The 19,673-nt window shown below is 34.6% G+C and overlaps 1 protein-coding gene across 1 annotated transcript; it reads left to right on the plus strand.

Moving 5' to 3' along the window:
- The first annotated feature begins 17,577 nt into the window (after positions 1-17,577).
- On the plus strand, positions 17,578-18,964 carry LOC105034133 (protein STAY-GREEN homolog, chloroplastic). Its single transcript, XM_010909182.4, has 4 exons — positions 17,578-17,830; positions 17,900-18,073; positions 18,180-18,347; positions 18,435-18,964. The coding sequence occupies exons 1-4, from the start codon at positions 17,702-17,704 to the stop codon at positions 18,768-18,770; spliced, it is 807 nt and encodes a 268-aa protein (XP_010907484.1). The 5' UTR covers positions 17,578-17,701; the 3' UTR covers positions 18,771-18,964.
- The last annotated feature ends 709 nt before the right edge of the window (positions 18,965-19,673 follow it).

Below are 19,673 nucleotides of genomic sequence, written 5' to 3' on the forward strand. Positions count from 1 at the left end.
TCATGGTATATCTCACTACCAAATAGAATTGAACCTATGAAGTCATACATAAAGAGAGAAGGTCTTGATTAGTTATAATTGGACTTATGAAGCATCAATTAATATGGATTTAGAGAAATCCTATTGAATTCATGTTAACCTTGCTAGCACCAGGGTGAACATAATTTTTCTTGTAGTTTATTTGCTTATATGATAAGTATTGGCCAATTCTTACACTTGATTTAAATCTAATTGAATATAATTTAATGGTCTCCAATAGTTGGATGCTTAATTTATGGCTTGAATTAAATTAAGAAAGAGTTTCTTGATTTTATTCATCTTGATTTGATCAAGAATCTTTGAAGTGAATTTATGAAACCATGTGAGCTGATTTGTAAGTATTTAATTGGGTCCCATATGATGGGATGCCTAGCATTGGGTGTGAGAATGGGTGAATAATGGGTGTCTTATTTATTTGGTCCCAGAATATTATGGCTAGGACTTCTAATATGATTAGGAGGAGGGATCCTAATTTGATTAGGATACCCATTAGATGTCTATTTAAAGGACCCTAGCCCTACTTCTCACATTATGTCATGATCTCCCATCCTTGCTGCCACCTTTTACTATGCCCATACCCCCTCTCCTCTCTCTCTAGGCCACACCTTCTCTCTCTTTAGGCATCCCTCTTGGAGCTAGAAGAGAGGTGGGTGGCATCCATTTTCTTTGGGGTCAAGTGTTGGAGCCAAGTTATTAGTGGTTTCATCCTCTTCCTCTTAACTTGTTGGAAGTTAGTTACAACTACTTCTTATTTGTTGTTCTTCTTGATTAGTTGAGAGATCAAGAAAGATTTTTGGTTTCTTCAAGAATCAAGAAAGAAAGATCAAAAGGGTTCACGAATTGATCCCTACCCAAGTTTGGTTCAAGCTCATTCAGACTTTCGGTTCAAGCAAGCAGAATCTAAGAAAAAATAATTGAGATTGGTCTTATAGATACCCATAGAGGCAGGACACTTATGCTGTTGATTCAGAGCCTGATCAACTCCAGATCTAGGTATTTAATTAGATTCAACCCCAGTTGCAGGTTTGGGGTAAAAGAAAAAGCGATTCTGGTATGTGAATTGATTACAGGCTTTCTTCATTCATCCTAAGATCAGTTTATGTTAATTTCAGTATATGAACTAGATCCATAGGTGCTTTCATATGATGAATGCATGCTTAGATTAAAAATATTTTAATCTAATTTTTTTCACTGTATTTTGAAATTAGAAAAATTTTGAAATTCACATGCACTGGCACCTGTAGAAAATTCAACATCTAAGGTGTGCAAGCTTCAGAGATCCATTTATGAATTGAAGCAAGCATCACAGAGTTGGAACATACATTTTAACAAAACAATCAGAATATATGGCTTCATTAAGAATGGAGAGGAACCCTGTATCTATAAATAGATCAACAATTTCATTATTGTATTTCTTATTTTGTATGTGGATGATATTATCTTAATCGAGAATGATTTCCTTACATTACAGGAAACAAAAGTGTGGCTGTCATCATAATTTTTCATAAAAGATTTGTGAGAAGCAACCTACATCCTAGGAATAAAGATCTATAGAGATAGATTTAAGAGGCTGCTTGGGCTCTTTCGGTCTACGTACATAGATATCGTACTGAAATGATTCAGCATGGAGAATTTCAAGAAAGACTATCTTCTGATAGACCATGAAATTTTTTTCTCGAAAAAGGATTATTCGATGAACCCTCAAAAGAGAGAGAGTATGAGTAGAATTTCATGTGCTTCGGCAATGGGTTCTATAATATATGCCATGACATATATGAGGTCGAATGTGGCATACTCACTAGAGGTAGTGAGTAGATACCAATCTGATCTGGATGAGAATCATTGAAAGATTGCGAAAATCATCCTTAAGTATTTGAAAAATACTAAGGATCAATGCCTCATTTTTGAAGAATCTGACTTGAAACTAGTGGGATACACTGATTTCAGCTTTCAGTCAGATCGTGATGATAGTAAAAGCATGTCGAGATATATTTTTATCCTAAATGATGAAGCTGTTTACTGAAAAAATTTCAAGCAGCACATTGTAACCGACTCAGTATGCGAGGTAGAGTACATCACAGCATCTGACACTGCCAAAGAAGCTATGTGACTGAAAAAATTCATTAGTGAGCTCAAAGTGGCACCCTCCATTGATGGTTCAGTCCTACTCTACTGCAACAGCACTAGATCCATTGCTCAGGTAAAGAAACTGAAGACCCATTAGCATATAAAGCATATTCTATGTCGCTATCACCTTGTCTGGAAGATTGTGAATCGAGGTAACGTCGAGCTTCAAAAAGTCAACGGAAAGGAGAATCTGACCAATCCATTTACTAAAACCCTTGGTGTCAAGAAGTTTGAAGATCATAAATCAAAGATGGGTATACGATACTTTACCGATTGGCTTTAGTCCAAGTGAAAGTTGTTGGAAAATATGTCTCAAAGTCAATCGTCAGCCTGTTGACGGTTGAGCTTATATTTATAAATTATATATAAATTATTAATAAAATATTATTTAATTTTTTTTCATCATTTTGTGTACATCTTTGATGAACTCTAGTATTGTGATGAAGTCTTTAGGACTAATTGAATCGATATAGGAGGATGCATCGTTTAATCCTTAAAACTAGTTCACAACCAAACGATATACTATTAGAACAATAGCTATATCAAGTGTAGGTCGTTGTATACCATGTACGTTGGTTGTCCTCTTAATCAAAGAGTGTGAAGATATTAGCATGACATGTAAGTGAGATATAGGAGTACATCTCACTGAACATGACTAACTTCGGAACACTCTATTGTCAAGAGTTACTCCGAAAGGATATGAGTATAAGTGTTCCTCCAACTTGAGATTACCATGGTGACTTACAAGTAACTTGCTGTGCTTTAGTGCCAGACTACCTAAATTTTTAATTCAGGATCAAAAAGTTTTTGGGTACAATCAAGTACTTGTGAAGTTGATGTGTGAGTCAAGATTGGATTGACCACTTCAAGTCATTGGAGAGTATGCTTAAATGTGTTTTCAACTTTGCAAAATTTTGGTCAGGATGATCCTTATGAAAAGTCATAGAATTAATTAGATTGAGACACAATTAGAACATACTGATCAAGAGTTGACAGTTAACTCGGAAGTCATCCTAAGTATTAAGAGTCAAAGGGATGAATTATACGGTAACTATAGTCCATTAGGTTCTTGAATATTGCTTCACACACATTCGATCTATTCAGACGTCGGGTACCATTGTCAGATGGTCATTTTAATTGGTATAGGAATTTATTACTATGCTATCAGCTTAGATTCGAATCTATGAGGTCACACACATAAGAAGTATCTCTCCGATCATATGGCTAATCGATGATTAAGAATCATCCAAGGATAAAATCATTAATGCGATTGATGATTAACCCTGAGCAATAGTTGCAGTAAATTAATTCATTGAGAGTCAGTAATATTCAGGAGGATTAGTCAGTAATTAGATCGCTGATTAGCTCAATTTGATTGAGTATTAAAATCTGGATTAAGTCTAATTGAATTGGATTTATTAGGTCAAATATAGGATGACTTAATCGCTAAGGGAGATTAAGCCCTGATTTGATTAGGACTTGAACCCAGTTAAGTTTTAATTGAGCTAGGATCAAATTAGATTAGGTTTAATCACTTTTAATCAGATAGAGTTTGATTGGATCAAATTTGGTTTGGAGTTGAAATCAACTTAAAATTTGAATTCAAGATTGAATTCAAAATTCGAATAATTGAAGTCCCTTGCGCCACCTACCTTCTCCATGCCATAACTCATCGCATAAAACTTGTTTGTGTGTGAGATTTCTCTAGCAAATACTCTTCTTTATCAACCACTTGGATAAGGATGTGGTTGGTTTTGATTTGAATTTAAAAGGAGTTTTAAAACTGATTGAAACCTCATTCTGATCCCTTCCACCTGCCAGCCACTTTGAGGAGTTCTTTTTATGCGACAAAAAGAAGAAACTTCCATTATTTTTTCATGCCCATAAGCTCATGTTTGGCACTTTTTGGTTCAGAGGATTGATGGGGATAAGATCATTGGTTCAGAGGATTGATGGGGATAAGATCAGCTTGGTTTGAGTTCAAATGATATTTGAATTCGAATTTGAATGAGAACTTATCCTATCCTAACACCTTTGATTAGCAACCATAAAAGAGTCATTTTTGTGCATTGAATATAAGATTTTTTCCACCAAGAGATAGAGCAAGAGGAGAGGGGCCGAACCAGGGGTCTTACGCATGAGGATCTGGTGTGGGCAATTTTCTTTTTGGCTTGTGATTAGAAGAGAACAATCTCTTCTTTGGAGAGAGTTTAGCCTTGGCGCTAAGTAGTTTTGGAGAGGGAGTTCCAGATCAAATCTAGGTGATTCTCTACTATTCCTCCATCCTTCAGTGACCTCCATGGATCCATCTTAAACCTCAAAAAAGTCCAAGATAATTAGAGAAGAAGATCCAATCAGATCAGCCATCAGAAGCGATTTTTACGAGCTAGCACTTTTGAAGACAGCAGATCGACATCAGGACTTCATGTGGACATTTCGTAGAGGCTGGACATACTGTGCGGCTGTGAGCAAGCAGCAAGGATCTTTAGATCTACATTCACGATCATGGTGTTTAGCTCCCCACACTCAGGTATTGGGTTCGGATCCGTAGTTATTGTAGATCAGATCTACTGCTTTACTTGTTTTCATGCACATCGTGCAGATTTTATTATTCAGATTTTTACATACATATATACATACCATAGATCTTTTTGTAGGATATTTTATGATCAGATCATGTACTTGCATTATAGATTAAAATATTTAATCTAAAGTTATTCCACTGCAAATTTTATAAAATGCATGCATGAAACTCCTACAGTTTTTCTACAATGAGGGCTACTATGAGTGATGAATTTAATTGTAAATTTACTGATGCTCAGGCAAATGAAATGCTTCAAAGGTTGAACAAGTCCTTTGGCACACTTAAGGATTTGTCCTCAACACGGCATCGATCTTCTAAGAGCAGAAAGACAAGTATGGTGCAGTGGTATCGTGCGAGGGCTTCCAAGCCTAAATCGAACTAACCAGTCTAAGATAGACTTGAGTCAGGCAGAATGATTCTTCTATAAGAAGTTAGGATACTGAAAGAGAAATTATCCTCTATATATAGTTTTTCTTGATCCGAACTAGCTTAGAAAGAAAAATTAGCAAAGGATTGCTGAATAAGATACTTACATGATAACACTTTGTAATTTTTTTATTTGTGATACTACTACTTGAGTATTGGATACCGAAAGTCTGATTCATATCTATAATTCATTGTAGGAACTTCAAGTTAGTAGAAAATTTGAGAAGAGTGAATAATTTCTGAATATTGAAGATAGAAGAGCTGTTCCAGTTCTAACTATAGAAAAAGTTTAACTTATTCTCCATTCAAATATTATTATTTTAGATGATTGTCATTATTGTCCTATCCCTCTTTCTTTATGAATATTATTTTCATAGGCCTTTTGGCCAAGGATGGTTATAATTTTTTAATCAAAAAAAAATTCTATGATATCATTACAAATGGTGTCATGATTATGCGTAGATAATTGAAATATGATATCACAGTCTGTTAGTATAATGTACATATCAAACAAACACTTAAGAATAGAGAATGTTACAGATGTCTACTTTTGACATTGTAGGCTTGGTCATATAAATAAGAATAGGATAAACAGGTTAACTAAAAAAGACATCAATAATTATGAATCATTGCTAATCTGTAAGTCATGTCTTCTTGGAAAGATGATCAAGTCATCCTTTATTGGAAAGAGATGATCGAGCCATTGATGTTCTAGGTCTAGTACATAGTATTGTATGTGAATCGTGAACATAGGTACTAGAAGAGGATACTATTACTTCATTATATTTATCGATAATCTATCGAGATATGGGTACATCTACCTTATGATGTATAAATCCCAATCATTTGAAATGTTCAAACGATTCCAAAATAAAATAGAAAAATAAACTGGAAAGAGTATTAGAACTCTTCAATCTGATCGAAGAGATGAATACCTTTCAAATAAATTTTTGATATATCTAGAAGAGAATAAGATTCTCTCACAATGGATACCTCCTAGGTGAAAGAATCAAACTCTGTTAGATATAGTTCGATCCATGATAGGGTTTGTGAGTTTGTCGATCTCCTTTGAGATTATGCTCTAGAGACTTTATGCTATGTTCTGAACAACGTTTCGAGCAAATCGATCATAAAAACTCCATATAAAATATGGATTGGACGTAGACCATATACCCTCTTACCTTAGGTTTTGGGGTTGTTCGGTTTATGTAAAATATTTACAGATCGATAATCTTGGATCTTGGTCCAATAAGTACTTTAATAGTAAAGTACCCTAAAGAGTTTAAGGCATACTACTTCTACCATACTGAAGAACAAAAAGTATTCATCAGTAATAGGATATTCTTTTTAGAAAAGAAGTTCTTTATGGAAGGAATTGATGCCACTAAGGTTGAACTTGAGGAAATTCGATAGGTAGAAGATTCGGCACAGACAAGTGGAAATATAGAAGTAAATTTGATTAGATCAAATTCGAAGCCCATTGTAGAGGTATCTTTAAGGAGATCCGATAGAGAATCATGTCAATCAGACAGATACTATGATTTTTTGATTCGAAACAGTGATTCCATTAAACTAAATGAGAACGATGAGGATCCGATCATCAATATGGATGCCATGCAGAGATCTGACTCTGACAAATAGCTTGAAGCCATAAAATCTGAGATATAGTCTATGGAGATTATTGGTGTGTGGATATTAGTTGATCCATCTGAAGGAGTGAAACCTATAGGGTGTAGATAGATTTTCAAAAGAAAAAGAAGCATAGACGAAAAAATGGAGACCTATAAAGTCTGTTTAGTTGCTAATGGGGTATCGTCGATATTATGGTATTGACTATGATGGGACATTTTCTTCTGTAGCAATGCGCTCGAAGTTGGAACATGTGTTTTGATAAGATCAGAATGTATGACTTTGTTAGGAACGAAGAAGAACCTTGCATATATAAATGGGTTTTATATTTCTTGTACTGTATGTAGATAACATACTCTTGATAGAAAATGATATTCCTGTACTGAAGTCATATTTCTTGTACTGTATGTAGATAACATACTCTTGATAAAAAATGATATTTCTATTTTATAAAGTATAAAGCTGTGGCTATCATCACAGTTCTCCATGAAGGATTTGAGAGAAGCATTCTACATCTTAAGGATGAAGATCCATAGAGATAGATCTAAAAGGTTGCTTGGATTATCCCAATCCACGTACATAGACACCGCGCTGAAATGGTTTAGCATAAAAAATTTTAAGAAAAGCTATCTCTCGATAGATCATGAAATTACTCTTTCTAAGAAGGATTATCCAACAACTCCATGAGAAAGAGAGAGCCTATAAGTAGAATCCTATATGCTTCGATAGTGAGATCTATCATGTATGCCATGACATATATGAGGTCGGAGATGGCATACTCACTAAGGTAGTAAGTAAGTACCAGTTTGATCCAAGTGAAAATCATTTGAAGGTTGTAGAGATGATCCGTAAGTATTTGAGAAATACTATAAGGACCAATAGCTGATTTATGGAGACACTGAAACTTGTGAGATATATTGATTTCAGTTTTAGTCAAACCATAATGACGGCAAAAGCATGTCGATTTATGTGTTTATCCTAAATGAAGGAGCAAACTGCTGGAAAAGTTTCAAGCAGCATATCATTGTCAATACGAGGTGAAGTACATTATGGCATCCGATGCTGCAAAGGAAGCAGTTTGGTTATGAAAAGTTTATTAGCGAGCTTGGAGTGGCACCCTCCATCTATGGTCCAGTCCTTGTGTATAGAGAGCATTGGAGCCATAGCTCAGACTAATAAATAGTTGTTCCACCAAAAAACTAAACACACTCTGCATCGCTATCACCTTGTATGAAAGGTCGTGAATCGAGGTGTTGTCGATCTTCAGAAGATCGACGGAAAAGAGAACTTAACTGACCTATTTGCTAAAGTCTTCAGAATCAAAGAGATCGATGAACTTAAATGAAAGATGAGTATTAAATACTGTACCGACTGACTTTAGTCCAAGTGGGAGTTATTAGAAAATGTATCCTAAAACCAATCGTTTGGACAATTGTGCTCTTTGTAATTTGTATATGAATTATGAATTAATAAAAATTATTTGACAAATTCATCATAAGCCTATATCTTTTTTGATTGAACTCTAATGTTACAATGAAGTCTTTAGAACTATATAACAATCGATAAAGAAAGATTTATCGAATAGTTCTTAAAATTATTCACGACCAAATGATACATCATTAAAGGATGATAATATTTATCAAGAGTAGGTTGTTGTATACTATATAGGTTGATTGTCCTCTTAACCAAAGAGTGTAAAGATACTGATATGGCATATAGGTGAGATATAGGAGTACATCATTACTGAATAAGTGACTCATCTGCGGAGCACTCTGCTGTCAAGGGTTGCTCACAAAAAATATGGACATAAGTATCCTCTGACCTGAGATCACCATGATGACTTATAAATAACTCACTGTGCTTTGGTGTTAGATTATCTGAATTTTTAATTCAGTGACAAAAGATTTTCAGACACAATTAAGTACTTATGGTAGTTGGTGTGTGGATCAAGATGGGATTGATTCCTTCATATTTCAGGAGTTGATACATCACTATATTTTAATTGAGTAAGACCTCGATCGGAGCAATCCATATAATAGATCATAAGATTTGAAAAAGATTAAAATATAATGTGGATGACTAATCCAGAGTTGACAGTTAAATCCTAGGTCCTGAGCAACCAGGATCAAAGGGATGAATTATGCGGTAACCATATTTCTTAGTTCTTGAGTATTGCTTTACAAACATTCGACCTATCCGAATATCAGAAACTATTACTAGATGGTAATTTTGATTAGTATAAGGAATAGTTTTTGTGCTATCGGCTTAGTATTCGAACCTATGGAGTCATGCACAAAAATTTGACAAATTAGAAAAAAATTGACTTAAGTCTATATGTTCAATTTAGAAGTACTTGACTTAATTAAATAAATAAATAAATTTAATTGAGAATTAAGTTAGAGATCATATGAGATTAAATAGTTGTTTATGTCTAGCTAGCACTGGACATGAGGTATAGGTTTAATTCTGGGGATGATGATGATCTGATCAATGATCTAAGAGATTTATGAGAGATTAAATTTATATCTCAATTAATTATAGATTAGATCTGATTTAATTAAAATTTAATTAGATTAAAAATTCAAGTTAGACTTGGATCAAAATTTAATTGGATTAGAATTGACTGGCTTTTCGAATATGGTTCGAATCAGATTCGAATCGAATCCAAAACGAATCAAATTTGAAGACATTTGGTTTAAAATCAAAGAGTTTCAATTACTTGAGATTCTCTCTCATAAAGTGGCCGACCATAAGGAGAGGAGCACTGATTTTTTTCCACCTAAGAAGAGTGCGTGCATGAAGGGTTCGCATGAAGCAATTTAGGCGCTCTCCTTTCTCTCTTACACTTCCTTCTTTGGATAAGGTTTTGTGTCCTAAATTAATTAGGACTTCTAATCAGATTTGGGTGCCATATCTACTTAAAAGGAGGCCTAACCACTGGTGGTTGATGTATTATTTTCTGTGCGACAAAAATAAGAGAGAAATTGGTGAGAAGATGCTGTGCAACAACAGTAAGGAGGTGTTATTTTTGGATGCCCCCTCTTCTTGGCGTGGGGTCCCTTGGGGCCTTGGTTCTTGGTGTGAAGAACCCCTCCAAGGCTTTGGAGATTAGATCTCATTCCTCTCCTCACTTTCTTTCTAAAGATTAATGCCCAAAGAAGATCATCCCTCTTCCCTACAGAGCCTAACGTGCATGCAAAATAGAGGGTCTGTGCGTTTAGATCTCACGAGGCATCAGATTCGAGTTCTTCTGAGAATTTTGATCCATTTTTCACTGTATATTGGGTATATTATGTTACCACTAGAATAGAAAAATTTTCAGATGCACCCTGACCATCCAATCAGATCGAACGAATTATCCCTTTCAACTGACTATTAATAATTTTTCTACTTATTAAATGTTATCTGATTGGAACACTGAAGTAAATTTGCATGTCCTTCTTGTGGCTTTAATACTTGCTCAAAGTGGTTATATCATGGTAGAAAATATTATTTTATGGGTCATCGTCGATTTTTGTCTTTTGATCATCAATTTAGATGTGATAAACATAATTTTGATGGCAATCAAGAATGGAGAGTAGCTCCAAATCCACCAACTAGTTCTGTTGTTTTGGGGCACTGGATGATGAAATAATTCCCATAGATGCAAATGGTGAAATTGCTGTAGTGAATCAAGCATGAAAAAGGAAGAGTATATTTTTCACTTTGTCTTATTAGGAATTTAATTTGATCTGCCATAATCTTAATGTCATGCATATCAAAAAGATGTATGTGATAATATATTGGACACATTGTTGAATTTAGATAGAAAAACAAAAGACAACTGGAAGTCTCGTCTTGACCTAAAAGACATGGGTATAAGAAGTGGGCTTCACCCAGTAGAGCTTCCCAATAGAAAAATATTTTTGCCCTCGTATGCTTGGAGTATTGAAAGAGGTTAAAGTGCTAGATAGTTATTCCTCCAATATCTCATCTCAGGTGAAACTAAAGCAGCGCAAGATGATAGGGCTTAAAAGTCATGATTGTCATATATTAATGCAAGATTTACTTCCAATAGCAGTAAGAGGATCTTTATCAAATAAAGTAATTCAAGTAATAGTAGAACTATATTCTTATTTTTGAAAGTTATGTTCTAAAGTTCTCAAAGTAATCCATCTTGAAGACCTAGAGGCAAAGATAGGAGAAACACTATCCCATATGGAAATGATTTTTTTTCCATCATTTTTCACTATAATGGTACACTCAATGCTTAAGTCATATGTGAAAAATAGGGCCTATCCTAAGGGTTTAATTGTGAAGGGTTATATATCAAATGAGTGTATCACTTATTGTTCTAGATATTTTGAAGGCATTGAAACAAGATTCAATTGGCTGATTAGAAATGATGATTATACCAATAATGTGCGAGTACAAGATGCTTCCTTATTTATCGTTCCAGGGCAACCAATTGGAAAAGTGTTTAATATTATCCTTGATGATCAAACACTAATGCAAGCACATCGATATATCCTATATAACTATGATGCAGTACCTCATTCATCGAGTAAGTTTTAAAATATCCCTTTCTTATATTAATATTCTATAAGGTATTTGCTAATACAATAATATAGATTTAGTTACTAATTTTGATCTTTTTAATAGTGAGCACCGAATGGCAATTAGAATGGGGCAGTGCAGAAGAAAAAAAATCGCCACTCCTCGCAAGTAGAAATAGAAAGAATACATAACTCAACATTTAATGAATGGTTTCGATCTCATGTGAGTTTAGTTGAATCTATTCTTGTCTAAATTTAACTTCATATTAATTAAAAGTTAAATAATTTATTATTTTATTTATCAGGTTACGAGGTTGATCGAGTTAAGAAGTCCACAAGTTACTGAGCATATTAAATGGCTAGCTCCAATCCTAATAAGGTGGCAAGAAGGTTTACTGGGTATGTCATTGGAGGTATTAGATTTCATACAAAAGAAAGAGAAGATAAGAAAAAGACTCAAAATAGTGGTGTTGTTATCACAACCAAAACATCAAACTCAGATGAAGATATTATCTATCATGGGGTATTGCAAGATATAATTGAATTGAATTATTTTGAATGATTTAAAGTCGTGTTATTCAAGTATAACTGGGTAGATATGAAGTGGAGAAAAGGTGTGAAGAAAGATATATTTCGATACACACTTGTGAATTTATCAAAATTGATCCACACAGGTGTAAATTTAAATGATGAGCCATTTGTATTTGCATCACAAGTCTAACAAGTTTTCTATATTTGCAATCCAGTACAATCTGAATGGCAAGTGATTTTTAGAACAAAACCTTGAGACATATATGAAATGGGCGATGAAATATCATTTGAGTCAAACAGCGAGCTTTGCTTAGATCATGATGAGATAATGAAAAAATATGCTCAAGAAAATGAAGAAGTCAATTGGGTTAGGAATGACATAGATGGCATAACTATTAGCATGAAAGACAAATCAAGGGATGATTATCAATTTGAAGAGGAATTATAGTACTTTTTTCATGAAAAAAGTTGTTTTAAATTATTCTTCTGTACTCATTCTTATATTTTGGTACTTTTATAAAAATATTTTCCATAATTTGGTAATCCATATAATATTAAATGTTTAATATTAAGCTTTACTTTTATCACCTGTTTACTAGCATAGTTTGTACTACATATTGCTATGTAATTTATTAAATTATTTATCTATTGTTATTAGTAATTTAATTTGAAAGACGTTAGGCTACACAATGTTGAAGAGGATTAGAAAACAAAGAGAAAAGTCAACTACTTCTTCACAACCTCAAAAAAAAAAAAGGATAGATGTTGGTAGTTTATTAGAGATTCAGACTACTTTTTCATCTCAGCATCAAGCTCCTACCTCATCCCAACCTTTTGAGAGAGTTCTTTATACTCAAAGCAATTCAAGATCTCAATACCAGAACTCACGGCATTAGCAAGCTCAAAATAATTCACAATTATCTGATGAGAGTTCAACTTCATCTTCACATGATGATCAGATGGAATTGAATACTGATGCCAACACAGAGCGTGAGTGCTATTAAAATTTTGTATGAAATATATTTTTAATAGTTTATTCTATTTTAATTTAATTATTTCGATCTTTGATGCTTTTATGGTCCTATATCAAGTCTTACAATATGTTTTAATTTTTTTCTTGTAGCAACTTCTACTGAGCCACGTAAAGTTTGAGGTCCTACAACACTTGCTGATATATGGAATTTGCGTGAAGGGGAGGAGTTGCCAGAACAATTGATATTTATAATCGATGTGTTGATGATGGTGAACTTGAATATTTTTGTCATACTGTGGCAAGAAATCTTGATTTAACACCACTTGAATTTAAGGATTGGAGAAAAGTTCCTATGGAATACAAAGATGAGATATGGAGAGTTATGAAAGTAAGTTATTATAGATCTTCTATATTTAAGTTGGATCATTTAATTCAAAATTACTAGATTTGTATTGTAAATATTTTTTATATTTTTTCCTATTAGATTTTTGTTCCTAAATCAAGTTTGATTGTTTTCAGTCAAAGTTTAATTTGGCATCAGATAGGAGGTCATGGATTATTAAGCAAGTTGGACATTGCTTAAAAGAATTTAAACATACATTGTACTGTAATAATTTTTTTAAGTATAAGTTTCTAGCTGAATTGAAGGCTAATATGGATCCTCGAACCCAACCCGATCAGTGGGTAGCACTTGCTAATAAATAGTATTCACCAGAATGGCAGGTACTATGTTAATTTTTAGAATATTATGTAAGAATTTAATATTATGATTCAATACTATAAATCGTGGATATATTTGTAGGTAAAATCTGAAAAAGAAAAGAAAAGTCGAGCTCAGATGAAAATGCCACATACTCTGGTACCATATCTTTTGCTAAAAGAGCTGAGATGAAGATATGCAGTATTACTTAAAAAATATATAAAAGTTTTTTATTTAATATTTTCTTATTCTTGTTTATTGATACTTTTTTTTTTGAGAAGTAGTCATTGATATTCTTATGTGTTAGTAAGTTCTTAATTTTATTTTTTATTATATAAAAGCTTAAAAAGATAGAAATTTATTCTGATAGAGAAAAGCTATATGTGGATTGGCACAAACATAAAGATGGAAAGGCAGTGACTACTGAGGCAGTAGCTATTATTGTAATTTATTCTCTTACGCTCTTAATTATAGATTTTATTTTTAAAAAATAAAATAATATTACTCATATAACTTTTTGTATGCTCTTTTTATGTAGGAGAGAATTGAGAATGTTAAGACTGCAAAGAAAGCAAATAGTGAAACATCTCAAATTTCAAAGAGTTTTGCACCTTTGGAAGGGGACACATTATCTTAAACAATTGGGCCTGAGAAACATGGGCGCGTGGAATGGATTTTGGAGTTACGCCCAAGATGTTTGGAAAGGCAAATATTGACACAATAAAGGAACATGAGCAAGAAAAAGAGGAAAAAAAATATTAATCGAGAATTATAAAATCTTAAGTAATGAAATGGCACAACTTAAGGAGTTAGTTGCCAAACTTCTTGGTTCAAATGTCGAATACATTGGACAAGTATAGTCACACCACTTTGTATGTTGAATAATTTTTTTAGTTAGTATGTATAATAATATATATGTAAAAAATATTGATTGATAATACTAATTTTAGAAACTACTATAGGTTCTTGATGCTGGTAGTTCGGTCTATGCAAGTGTTCAACCATAATCTCAACATCCTGCTATCAATTAAAGATTTACTACATTTAAAGGTGAGTTCATTATTTTTAAGTGACAAGTAATTTATTATTTTTATTCTCAATTGATATAATACAAATGAAGAACAAGTTGAATATACTTCATGTATATATTTAAATAACTAATAAGTTGATATGCTATTTTGCAGGTGACGAAGATTGATTGAAATATTTTGTTTATGATGGTGCTTTTTGTCAGTAGTGTGTAATGAAGCAAACTATGGATTTTGGATTTTCTAATACACAACTCTATTATATCAACATGTGGGTACTTTATTTTGGATTTTGTAATGCAAACTCTATTGTATCAACATGGTACTTTGTTACAAGTTTGATCATAAATGAATATTTGGATTATTTTGACTCGATGGTCTTTGATTATATTGATTTTGATATTATAAAATTTTGTTTGTCTGTGTAGTTTGTATTTAATAATGAAGTATTTGATTCATTACTATTTTTCACAAATAGGTGTATGATTAATGATAAATATAAATTAAAAAAATAATTAACTAAAAATGGTTAAAGTGACGTTTACAAATGTCATTATAAGTACAATAAAATGATATATTATATCTACTCTAAAATTATAAAGTGATGATTAAAAAATATCATAATAAGTTATTTATACCGACGTTACTACACTTATTGGTATACGTGTTTATAGTGACGTATACAATTGTTGCTACTTATTTTATATACATCAATGTCAATAATCTAAACCGATATTTATAAGTGTTGCAATAAACTATTAAAAGCGACGTTTGTTCGATGTCGCCATAACTCTCCTAAGTTGACATTTATAAGCGTCTTTATAAGCTTATGATCAACGGATATTATACCTTATAACAACATTTCAAAACATTATAATAACATATACTCTCATGATGTTTGTGTAGCCTCATAATAAATCGTTGCCATAAATAGGATACCGACATTTATGAGAACCATTGCCATAAAAGCTAATGATGCTCACTTAAATGATGTTTATCCGACATTTGTTGAAAACGTCGATATAGAGATATTATGACATTTGTATAGTCTCTTGCGTCATTTGTTGAACGTCATCATAAATCTTTTTTATTGTAGTGAATCTAATAATCCTTCTGAATATCTATAGTAGCCAAAGTGATCTACATCAAGTCTGATAATCCTCCTAGATATCTATAGTAGTCAAAATAATACACATCGAGTCTAGTGATCCTCTTAGATAATCATAGAAACCAAAGTGGTCTACGTCAATTTTGATAATCCTTTAAAATTAAAGCTCTCTTGTTTACGAGATTTAGCTTCTACTAAATCCGAACTGAATAGAGAAATACTTGCTTCCCTATCTCACGACTAAACTGCTTGGCTTTGTTTGAAGATGGTTTTTAGTCTTGGTCTTCTTTCTAGATTGTAGATCTTTACTTCTAGACACTGGAGACCACTTTGCAACAAAAGTTGCTAGTGCTTATACTGAAGGTATCATCAATCTGGAGATGATCTTGATAAATTGAGCAATCTTCTCCTCTAATTATATGAAATGTTCCTTCATCTTATCATCCATCGAGAAAGAATTAACAAACCATACTCATCTTTATTTTTTGATATACTTGAAGTATAGATATAGTCCTTCTCTTGATTGCTTATACGGCTCATATATTTAAAATATAAACTAAGATCTCAATAGACGTAGAGGATCGATGCTCTAATACGAACTTCATCCAATCAGATTAAGTTGCAATTCGAGTAGGACATGACTCTAGTACCAACTTGCTCCCATTAATGTGGAGCGAGGCTCTGATGCAAACTTGATCCGATCAGGAAGAAGGAAGATTTCTTTTAACTAGCTCAACTTGAATCTCTTCGAGAAAATCAGCAAATGAAAGAATCATGAAGATAAGGCTTAAATTTTTTTTTCTTTTATTAATTCTCCTATTTATAATAGTAAAGTTCATCCTTACACAATTCAAATTGTATTCTTCTTCCTAGTTCAAATAAGATTAGGTCTAAAAAAATATAACTAGTGTAAAAATAATGAAAAAAATACTAAAATCTTGTAAGAGGTAGATTTTGACTTTTACACCAACTTTATCTTTTATTGCTCGATCTAATTCTCCATAAATTAGAATATATCGTCCAATCAAAATCTTTTTCGTAAAGAAAATTTTTGATTTGATCAGTCTATTTCAAGATTTAAACGATAGAATTTTAATCCAATTCAATTTCTTATGATGTTGGCTCAAAATTGTATATCTCAAAAAGATATCCAATTTTTCATGTCAATCAGATAACATCTGATCAAATTATTATTTCCTGAAGTTTGACGCAATTCAGCTATATGATGCATTGGAGTTTGCACATTCTTCCCCTCTCGACAGAATTGCTGCTGCAGTTATTCTTCCTTCCTGTGGCTGATGGGGCAAACCGGAGATGCGGTGCTTTGTGTCATTCCTCCGTTCAGAGATGGGCGGCTAACTAATAATATACGGAACAACTATTTTGTAATATATAGTAACAACACCAAGAGCTGTAACTGTGTTAGCTTAATTTAGGATAAGAGCAATTCAGACCATCAGATTAACTCAACGTATGTAGCTCTCCAGGCTGGACTAAGACGGGACTCTGTCCTTTTGCTGAAAAAAATGTAGACAAGCGAGTCCTTGCTTGAAAGCTATAATAAAAATCAGCCGCTAAGTTACAAGCGATTTCCATTCCGACACGCATCCTCCCTCCGAAATACCCGGAGCTGACGTCTCCCCGTAAGCAACGAAGAAAGCAAAGTCTCCAGAGCTCTCCCACCGTTCCCATATATATTTCTAGAGCTCTCTCACAGATCCCATACACATTTCTTCTATATTCTATAGTCTTGGCACACGCAAATAGTAAGAAAAGTACTCCCATAAAATCTGTTGAAAAATAAAGTGTGGGACAAAGAGCCGTAGCACTGTGTCCAACTCCTCTCCAAGTCTTCCAGCCAACAACCTCACAACTACTCCAATTTCCGTGCTAATTTTCTCCTCTGTTCCTCCTCCTCCTCCTCCTCCTCCTCCTCCTCCTCCTCCTTCCTTCTTTTAATTCTCCTCGTGCTCTTCTCCCAGTTTTTTTTTTTTTTTTTTTCCATTTTAAAGCTAGTCAGGATGGGGTGCACCACTACTCTGTTCCTGGTTCCTACCCAATTAAAGCAACACCCTTCTTCCTTGGATCTAAAAAGAACTCCTCTCCTCTTCCTTGGGAAGCGGCCTAGAGGAAAACGAGCCATCGTGCCGGTAAGCTCGCTTTTGGAATTAACATGGGTATTTGAGTTGAGTTGATTTGATTTGATTTGATTCCAATAGGTGGCGAGGTTATTTGGACCGGCGATCTTCGAGGCGTCCAAGTTGAAGGTATCGTTCCTCGGAGTGGATGAGGAGAAGCACCCTGGGAAGCTCGCCCGGACCTACACCCTCACCCACAGCGACATCACCGCGAAGCTCACCCTCGCCATTTCGAACACCATCAACCGCGCCCAGGTATTATCGTAGCTAACACCCACGTCGACTCATCATAGAATCCCCGAAAACAGAAGACGGACTTTGTTGGCCGTTAAAACTAATATCCTTGCTCGATTATTATTAGCTCAAGGGCTGGTACAATCGGCTTCAGAGGGATGAGGTGGTGGCAGAGTGGAAGAAGGTCCAGGGCAAGATGTCTCTCCACGTCCACTGCCATATCAGCGGCGGCCACTTCCTCCTCGACCTCATCGCCAACCTCCGTTACTACATCTTCTGCAAGGAACTCCCAATAGTACGTCCTCATCCCCTTGTATTAATTATATCAGTGATCTCCTTCGTATTCTCTTTGTTATTTGATCGATGTGTGTTTAATTTGTAGGTTTTGAAGGCGTTTGTTCATGGGGATAGGAATTTGTTCAACAATCACCCGGACCTGGAGGAGGCTCTGGTGTGGGTCTATTTCCACTCTAATCTACCGGAGTTCAACCGGGTGGAGTGCTGGGGGCCGCTCCGGGATGCGGCTTCGGGCGGGTGGGGGAAGCCCGGGGAGTCGCCGTCGCCGACGCCGCCGCCGCCGCCGGAGTCGTCATGGGAGTGGCCGCAGCGGTGCCCGGTGGACTGCGACTGCTGCTTCCCGCCCCGAAGCTTGATCCCCTGGCCGCATGACTCGGACTTCCACGAGGAGTACCGGGAATCCGCCGGGCAACCCCAGTAGGAGCGAGGTGATGAAATTGAAATGGAAAGAAGAGGGGACTCCATTGGTGATTCTTTAAAATATTGAATGCTACCATCGCCTGTGTCAATAGTGCAGACTCCATAGCCTATGGTGTATTATATAGGCATAAAATTGTGCAGTAAAAGGACCAATTGTGTAACTGATTGATGGAAATCCAGTTGCTTTAGAATGAATCGATCCAATTGGAGCTCCTTGCGTGACATGACAATGGCAGGACAAAGCAGCCGATGCAGCAGGAAGATGGGAATGGTACTCACTAAGCTAACGTATCATCTGGACCCATGCGATCGGGACACCTTTGGAGGTCGGAACCGTGGTGAGGAGAGAAGCATGTGTTAATCGATTTTCTCAGTGATTGTTTACAAGCTTATCACAAATTGTGCGACATGATCGGATTTTCTTTTTTTATGAAAAATATGCCAGGGGACTCGAAAAATTATTAGATGGAACGGTTTTATTAGTTAAAATTATAAATCATCCGGTGAATATCCGCCACATCATCCACCAGCAATCTTTAAACCCATTCGGATTACCATAATTAGATTCTTACATGCATGACATGTGTGATAAATATTAAAATAAATTGATTAAAAATAAGAAAATAAAAAAAAGAGATCGAATAATTCTAAACCTAGTAATTATCTCTCTCCTCCTCTCTCTCCAAACCACCATCGAGCTTTAGCCTTGTCTCTCTAGCCTCCCCCTTTCTTGGAGCGAACCCTAGCACTTCGACATTGCCACTAACCTCTACCTCGATCCTCACCATCATCTTTCAACTTTTATCTATTCCTTACTAAGCAGTTGTTCTCTATAACATAAACTTGCTAGCGCAATCCCTTTTAGCTTCATCCGTATTCTTGTTGCAACACTCCTATAATGATT

The sequence above is a fragment of the Elaeis guineensis genome, chromosome 12 (assembly GCF_000442705.2).
Source record: "Elaeis guineensis isolate ETL-2024a chromosome 12, EG11, whole genome shotgun sequence".
Classification (NCBI taxonomy): Eukaryota; Viridiplantae; Streptophyta; class Magnoliopsida; order Arecales; family Arecaceae; genus Elaeis; species Elaeis guineensis.

Coding starts and splice junctions, on each gene's coding strand:
- LOC105034133 (XM_010909182.4), top strand. CDS start 17,702: ATGGGGTGCACCACTACTCTGTTCCTGGTTCCTACCCAATTAAAGCAA. Junction 18,074..18,179: donor ACACCATCAACCGCGCCCAG/GTATTATCGTAG, acceptor GATTATTATTAG/CTCAAGGGCTGGTACAATCG. Junction 18,348..18,434: donor TCTGCAAGGAACTCCCAATA/GTACGTCCTCAT, acceptor TTTAATTTGTAG/GTTTTGAAGGCGTTTGTTCA.